This window comes from Chrysoperla carnea, chromosome 3, assembly GCF_905475395.1.
Source record: "Chrysoperla carnea chromosome 3, inChrCarn1.1, whole genome shotgun sequence".
NCBI lineage: Eukaryota > Metazoa > Arthropoda > Insecta > Neuroptera > Chrysopidae > Chrysoperla > Chrysoperla carnea.
In genome coordinates, this window is record NC_058339.1 from 24946964 (window position 1) to 24965832 (window position 18869).

The 18869-nt window shown below is 29.5% G+C and overlaps 1 protein-coding gene across 1 annotated transcript; it reads right to left on the bottom strand.

Moving 5' to 3' along the window:
* Positions 1-804: 804 nt before the first annotated feature.
* LOC123295052 (diacylglycerol lipase-beta-like) lies at positions 805-17202 on the bottom strand. The gene is made up of 10 exons (XM_044876261.1): positions 17140-17202; positions 9232-9378; positions 4300-4628; positions 3093-3464; positions 2544-2836; positions 2119-2467; positions 1691-1845; positions 1483-1629; positions 1299-1411; positions 805-1031 (listed from the first exon to the last, which is right to left on the bottom strand). Exons 2-10 carry the CDS (start codon positions 9324-9326, stop codon positions 848-850), a joined length of 2037 nt encoding a protein of 678 aa, XP_044732196.1. The 5' UTR covers positions 9327-9378; positions 17140-17202; the 3' UTR covers positions 805-847.
* Positions 17203-18869: the final 1667 nt, after the last annotated feature.

Below are 18869 nucleotides of genomic sequence, written 5' to 3' on the forward strand. Positions count from 1 at the left end.
TAGACTATTTAATTAACAATTTCAAAACTTTGAATATATATAGTTTATAAATATAAATTGTAATAAAGTTAAAATAATTTATCAAAATTAGATGTGTAGCAATAGGCAAGACTTTAATTAAGTAAGAGAGTTATCTACAATATCACGTCTGACGAAACACGAAGTCGGTCGCGCTTGCAATCATATCTCATGCTTTCCATTTTACATAGTTTACGATACGGAAGAAAATGCAGCCATTTAAATTGTCTGATTCATTCAAGAGTAAAATTATATTAATTTATCGGGACCGTTCGTGTATTACTACTCGTTTTATCTATTTCAGAATCCTCAATTTAACACTTTAACCCCTTTCCTGTTCTCTCAACTGAACATCCTTATCGATCTGTTGATCTCTCACGTATCCCTGCGACCTTCTCCCACAAAGCTAGCTTCTTGAAAGATAGAGGGGCGTTTTGTTTTATAATACGTAAAGATACTTATATTTTCGAATTTCAGTGGATCATTTGGACGCCTCCTTTAAATAACTTACGTATTTCACCTTACGTCATTCGTGTTGTTATAGATTAGACTAAAAATTTATCGTACGAGGTTTAAAAATATAAGTTCTGATAGGAATGTTTTGTTTTTAAATATACATTTCTTTTTTTTTTTTCGATATTTGAAAATAGAAACTTTTCGGCAAGAATCATAGTCTTCTTTTTCTAATTATATATTTTAATTATTTTAAAAAAATAGTCTTAAATTGAAAAATTCACTTAAGGTCAGGTACAAAATTATAAAATATATCACTTTCAATCTGCGTAATTAGCTACTTATTAACATTTAATAATTAATAATAATAAAAATATCACACAACAATCGTTGTAAATCTTTCATGATGTTCACCAGTTTCTTCAAGAACTGTTTCTAATGTCTTACAAACATTTTCCGGTAAATGATCTAATAACATTCTGGGCATTACACGCAATTCAATAAAATCTTCAGCTGTTGCCCAACGCATTTCGAAACTAGGACCACCAGTACCATTTTTTCTGTAATAAAATACATTTTTTTGAATGCATTACAATAAAAAATCACTTGTTAATCATTTTTTGATTCTAATATATAGCAATGAATGTTTATCTAAATCCTTAGTAAATATTGGCAATCGGATACAAAACTCTTTTGACTACAAAAAGGTACAAAATACAATTTAAGGTTGGAATGAAATTTGGGATCGTCCTTGATTTTAGCAATCTTGAAAAAGGAATATGGAAACATGCAATTTTTAAGTATACATACTTGTTAATTTAAATTACCTTTCAGTCTTTGATTTTTTTCTATGCGCAATATGCAATATCCGCCCTGCTGTAAATAGTCTAGTTTTCGAGTACCTTCTTACAGAAATATCTCTGGATAGCATTGCAGCCTCCTGAAATTATAAAACCAATAAGATATTTATTTAATTAAAGGCGATAAAAAATTAAAAACCTCAAATCTTACACAAGACGCAGCCACAGTTTGTACAGGACGAGTATTTAATAAAGGTGATTGTCCTGATGAACCTGTTTCATCTTTCCATATACTTTCTAAATCACCACTTGGTACTCCAAATAATGCATACCCACAGCCATTTAATAAAATTCGATACTGTAAGTCGATAATAAATTAATTGTTTACCATTAATATTTGTAAGTTTAGTCAATAATACCTTTGGTAATTTACTAGCTCTAAGTACTTGTAACAAATTTGTTCGAAGATTTTCTATACTATCAACACCTAATCGCATTACAAGATCGTCACCAACGCCAACAGTAAATACAAAACTTTCAGTTAATCTTGCCGCATCTCTGCTTATTAATCCAGCTAAAAAATATTGTTAAAGATATAATTAATATTGATTTTCTGCAGTAATGTATATTTATATTTTTCGATATCTAGATGCCTGTATACAAATAAATGCATATAAAATATCGCGTGAATAGGGAAAGGTAGCTCAAAACGGCAAAGCCCGGTAAGTGAAGGTTTTGAGTTGGGATTACTTGGGATGAGTTTTGTATAAGATTGAATCGGTAGCTGAATTTCCGATACCAGGTATCTAAACATAAAATATCACTAATGTGCCACAATCATACTAACCCGGCACAGAAAATGCATATACTTTTAAATTTCCATACTGTGGACGTAATTTAATACCCAGTAATACAGCGACACCGGCTCCCAAACTATGACCAGTTATTATGAGTGAATATTTTGGATAGCGTTCAAATGCTTTTGCTAATACATCTGATTCTTCTAAACGTTTTTCCACGTAATTTGCACCAGCTATCATTCCTCGATGAGCAGATGTATCTGGTGGCATACCTTCTACTTCAAATGGATCAGACGCTGCAGTAAAATCAGTAAAAATATCTCGTAGTGATATTGATCCACGTATAGCTATTACGATACTAGATGTTTGGTGATCGGCTATTACACAAAATGGTAACTATAAAATAATGTTTACGTTACGTTAGGTATTAAATTAAGATATATAGAAGAATAATCGAAAATAATATAGTTACCTCAAAAATATGATTACGAAATGATGCAAAAAGTATATTATCATCTTTTGCTTTGGACATATATTTAAACGCAGCCAAATTACACATACAACAATTATCGTCCGTTACTTCAACAGTTTTTCGACGGAAACATGAGCAACATCTTAACTTTGGTAATAATCTACAACAGCCCGTGGTACAATGTTGATATATCAAAAATGGCCAACCATATGAAGCCATTGATAGTTTTAAAAAATGATATGCATATTCTAAATTCATCCATTTCGGTGAGGTAGCAAATAGTTTATGAATATCTATAAAAAAAAATTTATTTCAAGAGAAATTTGGATAATCTAGAACAATAAACGAACAATAGTATATTACTAATCTAGAATGTCTCAGATATTCATTGCAAATTCACAAACATGAAATCTTAGACATTCTTTACTTGCTCCCGTGGTGTGCATACTATTTTTCTCCCCGGAGGAGGCGGAAAGCGACAAGTTCGTTTTGCATAGTAGACAGAAAGTTGACACTTTATGCACGGAGGTGAGAAAACATTTTTGTTACCTGTTGTATATTTCGATGGTGTATCATATAACGACTGTATTCGACGCATATCACGTGTTTTCTTTTTTTGTTCAACACGCAATAATATTGAACCAGCCATTATGTCTGTAGGCACAAGATCTGTACCACGAAATAATGAACTTAAAATACCAGCCACAGCGCTAAATGCTTCACGGCGATGTTCATCGCTACGTATCCAACAAAATATCCAACGAAATCTACGTTGCCATACACTTATTACTTTCTGATGTCGTATATTTTCGCCAGGTGTTTCTTGTAAATCAATGTATCGTTTCGAACCAACTGGATCGAATACCATTATGAATCCAAATATAATTAATAAGAATAATATCCAATCGAATACAACAAGATCTGAAAATTTATTAAACAATTATTGAATTTAGTTAGTCAGTTAAAAAAAAAGGTGTGTAGGTAGAACTAATAGGAAAGTGAAAAAATTACTCTATCGCCAAGAATCGATGGCTAAAATGTCGCTTGAACAGTAAGCTGAATTGAAATGCGTATGTTTAAGCAGTCAAAATTAAAGCAACGATGGTCTGGCCTATGGGAATTTATTATCCGATTATCCACCATTATCGCTAAGCAAGATTAGGAGACTAATACCCATAGGCAGCGCCGGATTAACTAATGTTGGGGCCCCTAGACAATCAGAGGGCGCCCTGTTTTTTTAGTCTTCATAACTCACCCTTCTCGTAAAAATTTGCCTTTCTCTCTTTTTTAAGTCTTCGTAAATTAACGTGGCGTGGCACCTCCTTGTGCGCGATCCTTCTCATAAAAAATTTGCGCCGCCCATCTCGCACATATTTGTCTTTTTTTCTTTTGACCTTCCCCTTCCCCAAGGCCCCAAGCTGCTACGGACCCCCATAATTTAATGGTTAATCCGTTATTGCCCATAGGCATTGCAGGATCGATGAAACTGCACAGAGAACTTTTTCAGTCTTTTTTTTTCGATTATCGTGTATTTCTGCTACGTTTCCCTCTCTCATAAGTAACTTTAATATATTCCAAACAAGTCGCACTCTCTTTGATAGAAAGATGAGTGTGCTAGATTCATAAAGTCCCTTCATATGATAACTCCAAAGCAAAAGTTGGTCGTGTAAACTTATTTAAGTATTTTAGTCTCTATTTGACTGTTACAAGAAAACCTCAATAAAATTTGTAATTAAATTTAACTAATAATACTTACATTCAATAACAGTTACAGTAAAATTGCCAGAAGCTTTGTTACACTCAATTAAGTCACTAAATGCCCATATTGTACCAATAACATTCAATACAAATTCTGGTATAATTAGAAATATTTTCAATTTAAGTAATGGTGCTACATGTCGTCTGGCATGCACATCTGTAATACTGCCTTGTGCGCTTCGATTTACAAGTGCAATGCATAATATTAGTATAATACTTAATAATACAATCATTCCAATTAAATAACTACGAACATATTCTCCACCACGTGAACATGCCCATGTGTTCGTGTAATATTCATAACATACTATTCCCATTAGGATTAACCTGAAAAGAGAAAAGAAAAGTATTACTTACAGAATGCAATCTCTACTACAATATTTTAAAGTGCTTTTGTTTTTTTTTCTACCCCCATTGAACAATTCCTGCAATTAAAACCCGTGAACGCCTTAGTTCCTTTCTATATGGCATATTCAATAGCCTATAATAATGGTGATTGTAGCTAATACATCAGTAAATATCCAGCCTTTTGCAAAACTGTGTATGCATATGAACAAAATCAAGATATTCGAATCTTGACCCCCCTTGGATTAAGACTCGCCCCCTACCTTGAATTTATCTTTGATGCTATTAGAAATGGGGACTAATTGTGGCCAACAATAATTAATCTCCAATGGTGTAACCAACAAATTTCGTCGTTATAACCGATACTTAGTTGTTATAAACGACATGAACATTTTTATATTAAAATGAAAGTATGGGTATACTGAGAAATGTAGGTACAGATGTCGGTCGTTATTGCTAACTAATTGCAATGACGATTGGTCGCTGTAACCGATATACATATGTCGTGAATAGGGTCTAAAACAAAGTGGATATGACCCAAAATGATGGTTATAAGGTTAAAAATAGTATTACAATGGAGTTTTGCTCAACTAAAAATTAGTTACATGTAAAAAAAAGTGTGTTTTTACATACGTTGGTCGTTATAATTCCTATAAACATTGGTCGCTATAGACGATATGTCATTATAACCGATGCCGTTATAGCCGATACATTCATGTATGTGTTTATATAGGGATTCCACCGGGATCATTCATTTTTGTCATTATAACTGGTTCTCTCAAAGTTTTTCAGTTCTTGTGAGACTAAAAGCAAGTAGATGCGCTAAGGCTAGACTGATTTTTTTATCATTATAGGGGGTGCGCTAGGTGTGCTAATTGCAGTTTCGGTCCTGGAACTTATAGAGCCGGTAAACAAATTTCTATTTTCTACCTTTTTATAAAAATTAACTTGTTCTTGTTAATTATATATTTTGATTCATAAAAGTTTGATTCAATTAAATCTTCATATAACATACAGATTCTAAAATAACGGGCTTATTTCTTGTATACCATATAATTTTGTGAAGGTACATGAAAAATATTTATAAAAACCTTGTATTGTTGTTTTTTAATAAAAAAAAAATTAACATTCAAGGTTATTCTTTCGTATCCAATAAAATGAAATGGTGTATTGCGTTTGACGATAAAAGTACCTACCTATAATGCATTCAAAAAATTTGAATATAAAAAAAATACAAAAATTACGTCTGCATTATAAAAGTCAATGTTCTTAATCATTACGAAATCAAATGAATATTTAAAACTGAGCATTTAAATATACACGTATACCGCTACAAAGAAATTAATAATACTGTTATCAAGATAAGTTTTTTATTTTCAAATAAATAAATTACCAAAACTTTAAAAATTATGTTTATTTAAAAGCAGATGCACTGAGAACAAGATCTACGTTTTGCATCAAAACAATGTATTGAGAATACTGAGGGAGAAATTGTAGCACAAATAAGAGGCCTACGGGGTTAAAGAAGAAAGCATTCTCGTGGTTGAAGAAGGAAAGTGTTGTCTTCCTTGAAACAACTGTCTTTCTTAAATTTAACACTCAAATTTATTAAAAGGAACGTTGATGTATTCATACGGGCATTGGAACACTAATAATTACAAATAAATACATATCATATTAATGGATGGATTTTATTAAATTTTTATGCAAGATGGAGGCTTTTCTTAGCGTAAGGCCTTCGGCGGTCGCTACCCCTAAAACTGGCCCTGTTTTGGATCCATTTTTTGCTCATGTTTGTGATATGAGTATGTGTACCACTTATTTAGTGAACACCTGTAGGACACAATTCAGTATACAGGCTGTCCCAAGGGTAACGGACGCTCTTGATACATCAGATAGAAAATAAAATTCTAAGATGAAAAGTCCTCTTTCATTTTTTGATCCGATGCACGGATAATAAGCTATCAATTAAAATAGGCTGCCAATAAGAAGCGCGTTACAGCGGCAAGACAGTGGGGGAGGCGAAATACTAAGAAACTGTGTGAGTGAGACACGAGGGCTTCAACGTTGTGACTACGCTGGCGTGTACGTATGCATACGTGTGCAAGTATGTAAATGGGTAGAAAGGGGAGTGTAAGTGCATCGGATCAAAAAATGGAAGACGACTTTTCCTCTTAGAGTTTTATCCGTTATCCTTGGGACATCCTGTTGCATTTTCAATATTCATTTTTACTCCAACGAGCTAAAGCTTAGATAAATTGATCACTATAATATTATAAACAAAATTTTTTTAAACATTGTATTAAAAAAATTTTATTTCACAACAGAATTTCATAATTTTAGGAAAAGTAATCGAACAGCAAGGTGAATATAATATTTTAGATCAAGAATAACTATTTTAAAAATATCTTTTTAATTAAGAATCTTCCAGTTAAATTTAATTAGCCTTTTTCCTTTGAAGATTAAAAAAAGATCCTCTAGATGGCAGGATATATTTGTACCCCCCTAGTGTTGCATCTAGCGGATCTTTTTTTAATCTTCAGAGGAAAAAGGTCTGGAATTATTAATTATGTCCGGATTTAATGATAATATGATAATGTTTATAATTTGTCTTATGTAGTTAGTTAGAAATTTTTATTAGTATTATTTAAAAAATATAATGCTTTAATTAGCCTTTTTAATCTTCAGAGGAAAAAGGCTAATTGAAAAAAGTGTAGCGCACACAGCAGACTGTTAAAAAGATCTTATCTATAGCATAGACCAAAGAGTATACCTGATAATTAAATCTCACCTTGATACAGATCATGTATTATGCGAATCTTATTACACTTCACCGGATTTCACTTGTAAAAAAATTATAGTAATAATTAAAATCGAGTGATAAGCCTTAGGGCAAAAGAAAAATTTCTACTTATAGCATGTAATATTGTACATGAAATATACCATTTATGAATATATAATTACACAATTTTTACCGCACAACATAATCAAATTCAAGTGTATATTAAATGTTTCCATAACTATTTATTACTTACTCTAGCAAGTCTTTTTCTGTCCTACCCTTATCTTCCTTATTCCAGAAAAAATTTTGATCGTAGATTGGCCTATATAAGGATTACGCCCATTGGGCAATCACTAGTCACCTGGCCGAAGCTGATTGGCCACAATTTGTTAGATACTTGGAGTTCATATTGATCTTTGATAATATTTATAAAATTAATGTTGTTTTTCCAGCGTTGGATTCATGAATTGCCAGCCCTAGCTCAAACAAACCAAGGCAAATAAACATGATTTGTCACGATGAATAAATTACACAAGCACAGATCACGATTAATAAATCAAGGATAGATTCGCCAGTCCTTGCCCAAGCTTGTTACTTGACTCAACTTTTACTTATTTCTTGTCTACAAAGCTTATTTATCGGTAGGACACTCGATAATAACCTGTTTATGATTTAGAAATTTTAAACTCATCTATGGTGTTAAACAATTTTAACTTCATCTTTACCTCTTTTGAAACAAAATCTGTTTCACTGTCGGTTGAAATATTCTTTAAGAAATTTTTTGTTTAAATCTGTTATTTAATGAATTGATCTAATTAAATTTTGTTTGTTTGAAAGATTGTTAAATTAAATAATAATATAGCTTAAAAATTTTGGAAAAATATTGTTTTTTAGGCATTTATTAAACTTTGTTTTAAATCAGGAGTATATATTCTTTGGATGTGTAAAATGCTATAAGAAAAATTGCAAAGATGTGAGAAATAAAAATAATTTTTTTTTAAAACAATTAAAACTATTTAAAAAATTGTTTAATTAGATAATAAAAATCTTATAATAATCAAGGTAACAACTCGACTCACGTTTTTACAGTAAAAACATTTTATTTATGATAATTATATATTCATTTAGTAGTATCCACTACTAAACTTAAATATACATATCAATTGTAAAGGTCTGTGAATGATTAGCTATTGAAAAATAAGGAAATGTAATTCAAATCTAAGTATTTTTATTAGATTATTCACCATTGATGCGAGAAGAAATTAGTTTATCCTGCTGGTGCGGAGGTCAAGTATTCTGCGCTTTACGCATAAATACAATACAAATTTATCAGTTAATTTAATGATTGGATGTAGAGTTTCTGAGATATCGTAATATTTGGATCGATTTTAGTTCGTATCTCAAAAACTATTCGACCAGTCAACAAATGCATCCGATTTTTGTACTTTTTGGGTCAAAATTACCTTATATACTGAGTTTTATCGAAATTGGAGATAAAAAAAATTTTTCGATTTTTTGAAATTTTTTTAAGGGGTACCACTTTGAAAAAATCGGGAAAATCGGAAAAAAATTGTTGTTTTAGAATTTGATGAAACTCAGTGGTTATGACAAACATTAGTACGAGAAATGGGGTTCATAAAGTTCTAAAATGTCTTTTAGGTATGGACGTTCCAGGTCCCAAAATCAAGTCGTCAAAATTATGCTTATGTAATTAATGAATCTCCCTTGAGTATAATAAATATCGTTATGAGTATTATATTACTACATACATGATTGATAAAAAATAGATATTACATTACGTACCAAATAAGCCTAAAGGCAAATTCAAATAACCCTGGAAAGACGAGGTCATCGGATGCAGCTAACCATTTGCGTCCAAAAAGTCGCAAGGCTGGCATTGTTGTCAGTTTGTATCACCTGTTTTCCGTTAAATATTGCATCAATACGGTTCTGTAAATAAATAAAAATTTATTATTTTAAAAATTATTACATGTCTTATTAAATAATATAATAAAACTCGTGAGCAACAGAATTCTATCACTCAGTCATTTCCCCCCACCCTCCTTAAGGTATATAGAGAATACAATTCTCTAAAAAAAAGATCCTATGCATTTTTTGCGCAAGTCAGATATTAAACAATCTATTGGAAAGCTAGTGCAAAATTTGAAATAAATAATTTTGAAATTTTATATTTTACGATACTCACATTGCAATAATTCCATAACAGCAACATATATATATTAATTGAATTTATATTTGGTTTTTGGTAGCACATACTATAATACAATAAATAATTAAAAAATAATTTTATTATTGGTGTATGACTACAAGTTTTATTATACCATCTCAAAATTTTTCGAACGTTCGTTCATTCTCAAGAGATTTAATTTAATCCAATAAGAGACCAGAAATACCAACTCGACACCTCTTCAAACCAATATGGTGGCCTTTAAAGAAGAGGTAGGATAACGCCTTTTCAAATTTAGATTTATCTTTGACCATCGTAATCGTAACCAAAAAATCGGGCTTCCCCTCAAAAATGCGATTTACTATATAGCAATTCGGCTAGGATTATTGTAATAACATTACATTTGCTATATTATTGTAAGCGCCATAGCCGCTCAAAGCATTCGTAAAACATAACCTTTCGAATCTCGGTATAAAAATTTTGTTAACCCTTGACAAATTGTAAATATATATTTATAATCAAATAGTATAAATGAATTTTTATTAAATATTTCCGTACCAATATTCGTCATACTTCCTCCGTTTATACAGAATTTTAAAATTATTATTCGCTTGAAATGCTTTAAAGATAACCATTTTTAAAACACAATAAATATAATTTACATTTAAAAAACAAAAAAAACACTTTTCAAATTTTTTTCAGAATTATTTTTAGCGTGGTCAATGAAATCACAAATGTAAATTTGTAATTAAAGATTTGGCACATAAATGACTTCGATCGTGTGCTATAAATTGTTAAATTTTAGCCATTCATAAATATGTAAAATACTAGTTACAGTCTTACATAGTCAGCCTAATTCACATAATAAGCATATTATTTTGGAATAATAGGAAATTTATTTGATTATTTTGTCAAAATAATTAATTAGATGATACATCAAAATTCCACTAATAGAAATAAGTTTGATAAATTATTAAAAAGTATACAATTGTTTTCTAATAACCTTTAAAGGTTTAATTTCTGTTCTCTAATATTTTAAATGGGCGAGTTATTTCAAAGTCAAAGCCACTATTGTTATAACTTTATTGAGTGCCAAAAACTTTATTGTATGTCCCTTTATCCAAGAGCGCATTGCTCATAGAGGGGGAAGCGAGACGAGTATACGACTCGTCTACCTATCTCAGTTTCTCTTATAGTAACGAGATAGGTACAAAAAAAATGTTGTCTCTCTATCTTACTCGTATTTTTGGTTGTCACAGGTTAGGTTGCCACTGTCTTACTCGTATTTTAGATATAGAAGTATGAGTGTCTTCTCTAAGCCACGACATACAATAAAGTTTATGGAACTCAATAAAGTTATAACAATGGTGGCTTTGATTTAATATAACTCGCTCATGCCTGCTCTAAGGCATAAATTGGTTAGTGTATTTGGTAACTAGGCATAAAAACATGTTAAAATAGTTATTCACTTAAGTAAGAAATCTAACTGGAATAGTATGAGACTTGGATGAAGATACTTAAACAGGAAAGAAAGAGAGTAATCAATGAAATATTTTATATGCAAAGTAAGCAAGTCCCCGATCTTACGTTAATTCAAACCAAAAAATCCATTAATAGTTAGTAGTAGTCTTAAATAGTTCGCATCCACAACAGGCTTTACTGCATCAAATTCACGGTTTTTGTATTTAATCACAAACTTTCGTTAATAGCCGATAACTAAAACTGCCTTCTATTTTTTGCATGTAATTTCCGAGTAATTTACACAGGTCTTGAAGTTCCGTATCAACGAAGGTAATAAATTATTATTTACATCTTAGAAATGTGCGTCATCATTATAATAAATGTTTCTTAAAGATGTACCTAGCTTAAATAAATTTGTGAAGTTAGCTCCCACCCAGTATTATCACATTGATAAAATATTAAAAACAATAAAATTGACAACAAAAATTATTTTTTAATTTTTGACAAGTAAATTTTTTTTTACTACAAATTCATATCCAAATGAAAGAATAATTCATTCTAAGTATATTTAAGTAATTTTTTTTAATTTATTAATTCCATTTTTGTATTAATTATTTAAAAAAATTGTTATATTTTTGAATAAATAAAACGGTAGTGACGTATTAACCTCCGTTGAGGCTATAAGCCAATCAGTTTCTATGGAAATTTGCGTTATAATATAGTGAAAAGCAGCTGAGAAACAAACTATTTATCATTATTCATGTTATTTTATCATTTCTCCGTGCGATGGCGTTACGAAAGCGAGGTGTTGTCGTCACTACCGTTTGAATTTATAGTTTAGAAAAACCATTTTTCATTGTAAAATTACATGAAAAATCAATTTAAACTCATTTCGAAGTCAACAAAAATTCATCTTTATACAAAGAATGTTAAGTAGTGAAATCTTGAATTCACTTTCGTTAAGCGTCTGACGGCCTATTTATGAAAACAAAAATCATAATTTTAGCTTCCTTATTCTAAGAATGTTGTTACTGAGATTAAACTTCTTCTGTATGATTTTTTATCTCCCTTATCAAAATCAGCAGAACGTATCAAATATCTCATGATAAATATTTACTCAACTTTGACGCAAATGGCTCATATATATATGAGAATCTTTATTGACATGCTCGTAGAGCTAATCAAATTACATTACAGTGTGTAACAATAACTAAACTAAACATAAAAAAAAAATAATAATAATAATAATAAAAATAAAAAGAAAACCAAAAAAAAACAATGTACAAAATAAAGAAATAGCACTCTAAACAATAATAAACATAATATTAAATAATAACCAGAAAGGTAAAGAAAAAAGAGGAAAAAAAAATTCGTAATAAGATAAATAGAAAAAAATATCAAACACTTATACCAGTCGGTCTTTTCTTCTTTTTAATATGTCATTGATATATCGTCCTACCATTATCACATCCTCCTGTGTCCTCACATTTAGTATTTGATCCGGATTCTTCAACCCAGAATCAAATATGCTTACCCTCATGTTCTCATCTGTGCCCTGGCAATCCATTAATAAATGATGCCCCGATTCGATGCCATGACACAGCACACACACTCTTTCACCATTCACTCTGATTTTATTCTCCCAAATATACCTTCCAAGTCGAAAATTTGCAAATGGCTTGCAAATGGCTCATTATCAGTCTCTGGGCTGATTGATAAAGAATGGATACTACGTACTAAAACCCATTAAGATTGAGCAGAAATCACTGTATGTTAAACAAGTTTACGAAGAAAATTAACATTACAAAACTTTGACAAAGAAAAGCAATGAAACTTAACGGAAAATTCAGATTATCCGGGTATCAACTTCACACAGATACTTAAATGAATTGTGAGATAGGAAAAACAATAATAAATTATTATTAATACTTTTTTTTTTTTTTAATTTCTATGTTTTTAATATTTATTTTAATTTTTTTTTTATTAAATTAATATTGCAATGACTACATTTCAAACATTTGTATAAATAGTAAAAAACCTACATTAATAAAATACAAAAGCTAAAAAAATTACTTGGTAATTAAATTTAAAAAAAAAAAGTTGTAAATATACAAAAGGTAAAGGTAAAGGCCTTGATACCATGTATTTGTCATGGACCACATCACAAATATGTACCTTTAATATTAATTAATTTTATGTTCCAAAAAATAAAAATATTTAAGTGTATTTAATAATTAAAATAGGTACCATTTATTTATCTTTAAACATTTTGATAGCAATAAGCAGATTTTAGCTGTTATACAGTGTGTCTAATTAAGTTGGCACCAATAACCAATCTTTTACATTCTGTCAATGATAGAGGACATATTCGCATCGTGCATGAATTTTATTTCAGGCGTTTCATTGGTAACGACATACTACTTTATTATTAATATACCGGACCATTATTATAAAATCAAAAAACGGGGGGGGGGTTATCAATTCGACTGTATTTTTGTGTGTTACCTTAGAACTTTCGACTGGGTGAACCGATTTTGATTTAATTCTTTATCTATTTGTAAGCTGGTGCTTCTCGTGGGGTCCTATTACATTTTGGTCCAGTTCTGACAACAGCATCCATGAGAAAACCATAAAAGTCTCAAATTTGCATTTAGTATGCACGACAAGAGGACGAATAACTCAATATCACGCCAACCGATTTCGATGATTGTTTTTTAGTGACAAATTAGTTAGTGTACTTCAGATTCACTAAAAATCACAAAATAAAAAAAAAACAACTTTTAACAAAAAGAAAACCGACTTCAAAATAAGAATAACTTTTCCAAAACAAATTAATATATACTAAAAAGTAAAAAAAATAACGATAATATAATGTAGTTAAAATTATTGTTATTTTTGGAGTCGGTGTCAGCCAAGCACATGTAGTAATCTTTTCTGCGCGAGTTGTTTCCTTGGCTGACATCGACTCCAAAAATAACAATAATTTTATCTACATTATATTATCGTTATTTTTTTACTTGTTAGTGCATATTAGTTTTGGAAAAGTTGAAGTCGGTTTTCTTTTTGTTAAAAGTTTTTTTTTATAGTCTATCCTTACAACAACCCTATGATGGTTTTAATCACAACATTTGGGCCAAAGTTTTGAACTGAACATAGAACATTTAATCACAAAGTACCGACAAACTATACCTACTTGGGGTAAAGTCAATAATCTGAAAATATTCCATCAATTCCTTATAATTATGTTAATGTCTTGGGCTCTCCAATATAAATCTAAAATTAGTTTTGGATTTTTTTTATTTCGTCACAAATATAAACTTTTGTGGAAAAAAACATGACCGTCATAAAACTTACCATTACAATTATTAATGAGTTAGTTCATTTAGTTAGATTTTTAAGGCATAAAATTTATTTATATAAAATGCTTCATTTTTGACAGCCACTGACACATTGTTTAAAAATGATGGGTTTCCCATTTTTATTTATTTTTTTATTTATTTTGGTTAATAATTTGGATTGTCGCATTTTTTTAAATAGTGTACAATAAACATCAATAATAATTATTACTTTAAGAAAAAAAAAATTCTTCGAAAGACGTCATTTTAATATTTTATATTTTTTTGTGGTCTTTCAAATACCAAATATACTTATTAGGTATTCATTTAATAACACACAAAATGTTAAATGGTGTAATATTCCACTCTAAAAATAGTAAAATTTTATTTCTTTAAGGTATTTCGATAAAGTAAAAATGAGACTGATACCAAAAATTTGAAATTTTATTTAACACTTAATAATTCTTTTAATTTATACTTCTTTTGCGCAAAATTCCGATCGATTCTCTTTATGGTTTAGGAGAAATTATTTACTATTAAAGTCAGTGTTTTAACCAAAATAATTTTTTCATTTTTATGCACAGTTCTTAATTTTGGTATGGTTTTAAAGCTTATGAAACTAAAGAAGAATATTGATAAAAGCTTTTGATGTAAATGGTAACATATTTTAAAGCACTTGACTAAAAAACCAACATTTATTACGACTTCTTCATATACCATCATGTAAAAAGGGCTGTTTTTAGCCCTCGAACCCAAAAAAAGGGTTGTTATAAGTTTAATCGCTATGTGTGTGTGTCAGTAATATGTCTGTCTGTCTGCCTGTCTTTTGTGGCATTGTAATGCCTAAACGGATGAACTGAAATTGATCTTTTAAGTTTAGTTGGAAAGGAAATTTAATGGAAAGTGGTCTGGGATATTTTTCAAGTGCGAATTTAGGGTTCTGTAACCGGGACGAATAAAAAATAGGCGATGATCTTCAAAATTATCGACTTGAAATTTATAAGGCGTATTAAATACTCATTAATTGCCAAACAAAATTTTACGTTTTTGGTGTTGGTGAAAATCATACCTTTCTAGGGTGTAAAGAACTGGAAAACATAATTTTGGGGTGTTTTTTCAATTTTCCGGGGAGTTGTAATGAAAATATTATATTTGAAATTATTTAGCTACACAAAGTGATTTCTTTGTACCCTTATATCGGATAATCCATATTAGGGTGCAGCGTAATATCTTATACCAAATGCAGAAACTACAATAATATTAATCATGCATTTTCGAAATTTATTGAAAATAAATTAAATTTGACCAAATATTTGAAGTAAATGATCCAAAATTAGTAGGATTACAAACTTAATTGATCGAAATTGGATAAAATTTGCGTGTGACATAACATGCTTTTGATTTTTATGACGTCATAAAGTTCAAAAAAATCAATTTTTTGGATATATTGGCCAAATTTTATCGTATTTGAATGAATTTTTTTTAAACCTATTCGTTTATATTAGCTATTATGCCAAATGTGGAAACCACGATATTGCATTTTGGAAATTTATTGAAGATTCTCTAAATTTTACTAAATTTTTGAAAAGAATGACTCAAAATTAAATGGAAGTGCATACTTGATTGATTCAAATTGGATAAAATTTGCCTGTGGTAGAGCATAATCAAAATAATTGGATATTTATGACGTCACAAAATTGAAAAACCGCTCAGTAGAGTAACTGAGAGTTCTCCTCAGCTAAAAGCAACCACTTTTGATAGAAATTAGAATGGATAGTTATTCTAGCCTATAAACAGTTTTGATATGTTTTTGTAAAATTTCCATAAGAGAAGTTAATGAATTGGTAAAATTCCAACTACAGATTATAAAACGTGTTTTCACACTTTTTCTTGCATCTAATAAAGTAACAACGCCCTTCACAAGAGATGAAGTGTGACTTGTCATCAGTTTTCTTATAACATATTTATAACAGTAGGTATATTGAATAAAAAAAGTATATAATTTAAACATTAGATTTTCAAGGAAACCAATTACAAAAACTTTTATAAAACTATAAAAAATGTAATTGAAATTATATGTTTAGATTATTTTTGTTTTGTACTTAAATAATTATGTTGTATAATGTATCCACCAAAAAAATAACCAAAATTTTTATGTTTATTATTAACTTATTATGATACAGAAGACTTTGCGTTTATATGACAAAAATATCACCTTCGAATTTTTTTGCGCATTAACTCTCAGAGTATTATCAGGACCAGTGCCGTAACGAAGGTACATACCGCCGGTGCAAGTATTTAGGTTGCGCCTTATATATATCGGAATTGCCTCTAACGATATTTTGTTGAAAATTCGTATACTGATACTAAAGGCAAAATGGGGAAGAGTCACCATTATCGTGTCATTTTGTGTTAAAAAGTCTGTATATTTAATTGATAAACTTTTTAAATTTATTCAAATGATAAAGTATCAAATTAAAGTATTGATTTCTCTCAACGTTTCCGAGCAAAACATTTATAAGTAGCTCATTACTCTCTTAAATGATACTGGAGTATTTCGCACAAGGAACTGATTAATCTACAAGACCAAATTTTGTTCATAATAAATAAAGTAAATGCTCTATCACATCCAAATTTTATTCAATTTTGATAAACAGAGTATGTAACCCTACTAAATTTGGGTCATACTTTTCAAATTTGTGATCAAAATTATTCAAGCTCTAATACCTTTCAAGAAAGTGGAGTCCTGGTCACGGAATTAAGCACATAAGTGATAGCTAGCGAAAAACTGGTATCACAGCTGAAAAGAATGACCAAAATTAGTGAGTTTAAAAAAAAATTACAATAAGATCAGATCAAATTTGCCTGTATTATCAAAAAAATCGAATTTATTAACTTCATGACGTCATCAGAATCCAAAAAATTTAATTTTGCTCTATCACATCCAAATTGTATCCAATTTTGATAAACCAAGTGTGTAATCCTACTAAAGTTGGGTCATAATTTTCAAATTGGTGATCAAAATTAACCTAGCTCTAAGAGGTTTCCAGAATGTGGAATCCTGCTCCCATAATTTATCTCATTGATAGCACTTGAAAAACTGGCATCACAGTTGAAAATAATGACCCAAACTTAGTGGGCTTCAAAATCTGTTATCTTCAAAATCGGTTCGGGAGAGATGTACAAGCAAAAAACCTCATTTGTCGGGGATTTATTAAATTTTGTAAATTTTAATGTAAAAGATACAGGAAAATTTTGCCATTGGAATGTGGAATGTTCAACTTATCTAACAGACTTGGACAATAGTTTAGAAACACGCGAATGCGATAGAGTTTTTTATTAAGTATGACGTCTTTTAAGAAGTATACTCATGTCTAGGAGTATAATTTGCAGAACTGCATGCATGCGTATATACATTAAAAATTAATTTGTTTTAATAATTTTTTTTTTTTTGAATATCTGCTTGATGAAGCGGATTAAGGATTAAAAAACCTTTGTAATTATTAAAAATCAATAATTTTTTTCTAGGGGCTTAGTTTTCGAAATAAAAATTCTTGAGAAAAATTAAAAATGCAACAGTCGGTTTTAAGAAAAATGTGTTATTTTTTCAATTTTTGAGGGAATTTGCTTAGCTAACGCAGCTCCTGCCCTACGAATTTTTATGTATTTACGAATGGAGTTTTCTTATTAGAACTTTATAAGAAGATGTGTAGATATATAATCATTAAGAAATTGTTCATTGCAATAGAAAATATACAAAAAAAAGAAAACCTTTACAAATAATGACACAAAAGAACAATATACTCCGTAATTAAATTAAAGAAGTACTTAATTGAAGGAAAATAACGTTTATCAATTAAAAATCTACCTTCATATACTTATTTATTATTTCTAATAAAGTTTTTTTTTTTAAATAAAATTATAATGACGCATTTTCTTATTTCATATATGGTTAATTATATTATTAATGAATTTTGTTTCAGTTTTTCCATACATTAATAATTAAAAGTTCAAAAAAAATGCAAATTACTTTTCATAAAGATATATAATTTAATAAATTTAAATTAATTACCAATCATAACTAATTAGTTAAGCAGACAGGGTGTTTAATGAACGTATTCAACGACATCTCACGGATATAATTATAATTTAATAATAGTTATTAGATAACAAGGAAATATTAGTTAATTAAATCAAATCAAATCATTTTTTGTAATTAATTACTAGTCCATTATTTTTATTGGATATGTAATAATTTTTCCAATGCGTTTATTAATTTAGAATTGCACAGTGGAGTATTTATTTCAAATCTTTGGTCAAAAGTCAGAAAACTCTACTATATTGTTTTCTACTGAAAATTATTTTTTGATTTAGTTAGATAACCACTCCGTCACAAACAGGCCACTTGAGCTACATCAACCTCGTCCCCACCTGTTTTGTAAGCCTCAATCTACCTG

Bases quoted from the DNA above. Each gene is read 5' to 3' on its own strand.
- LOC123295052 (XM_044876261.1), bottom strand. From the start codon at position 9,326: ATGCCAGCCTTGCGACTTTTTGGACGCAAATGGTTAGCTGCATCCGAT. The intron at 4,629-9,231 runs GTACGTAATGTA...TTCTCTTTTCAG, and splicing joins TTTGCCTTTAGGCTTATTTG to GTTAATCCTAATGGGAATAG. The intron at 2,837-3,092 runs GTAACAAAAATG...TTTTTTTTATAG, and splicing joins ACCATCGAAATATACAACAG to ATATTCATAAACTATTTGCT.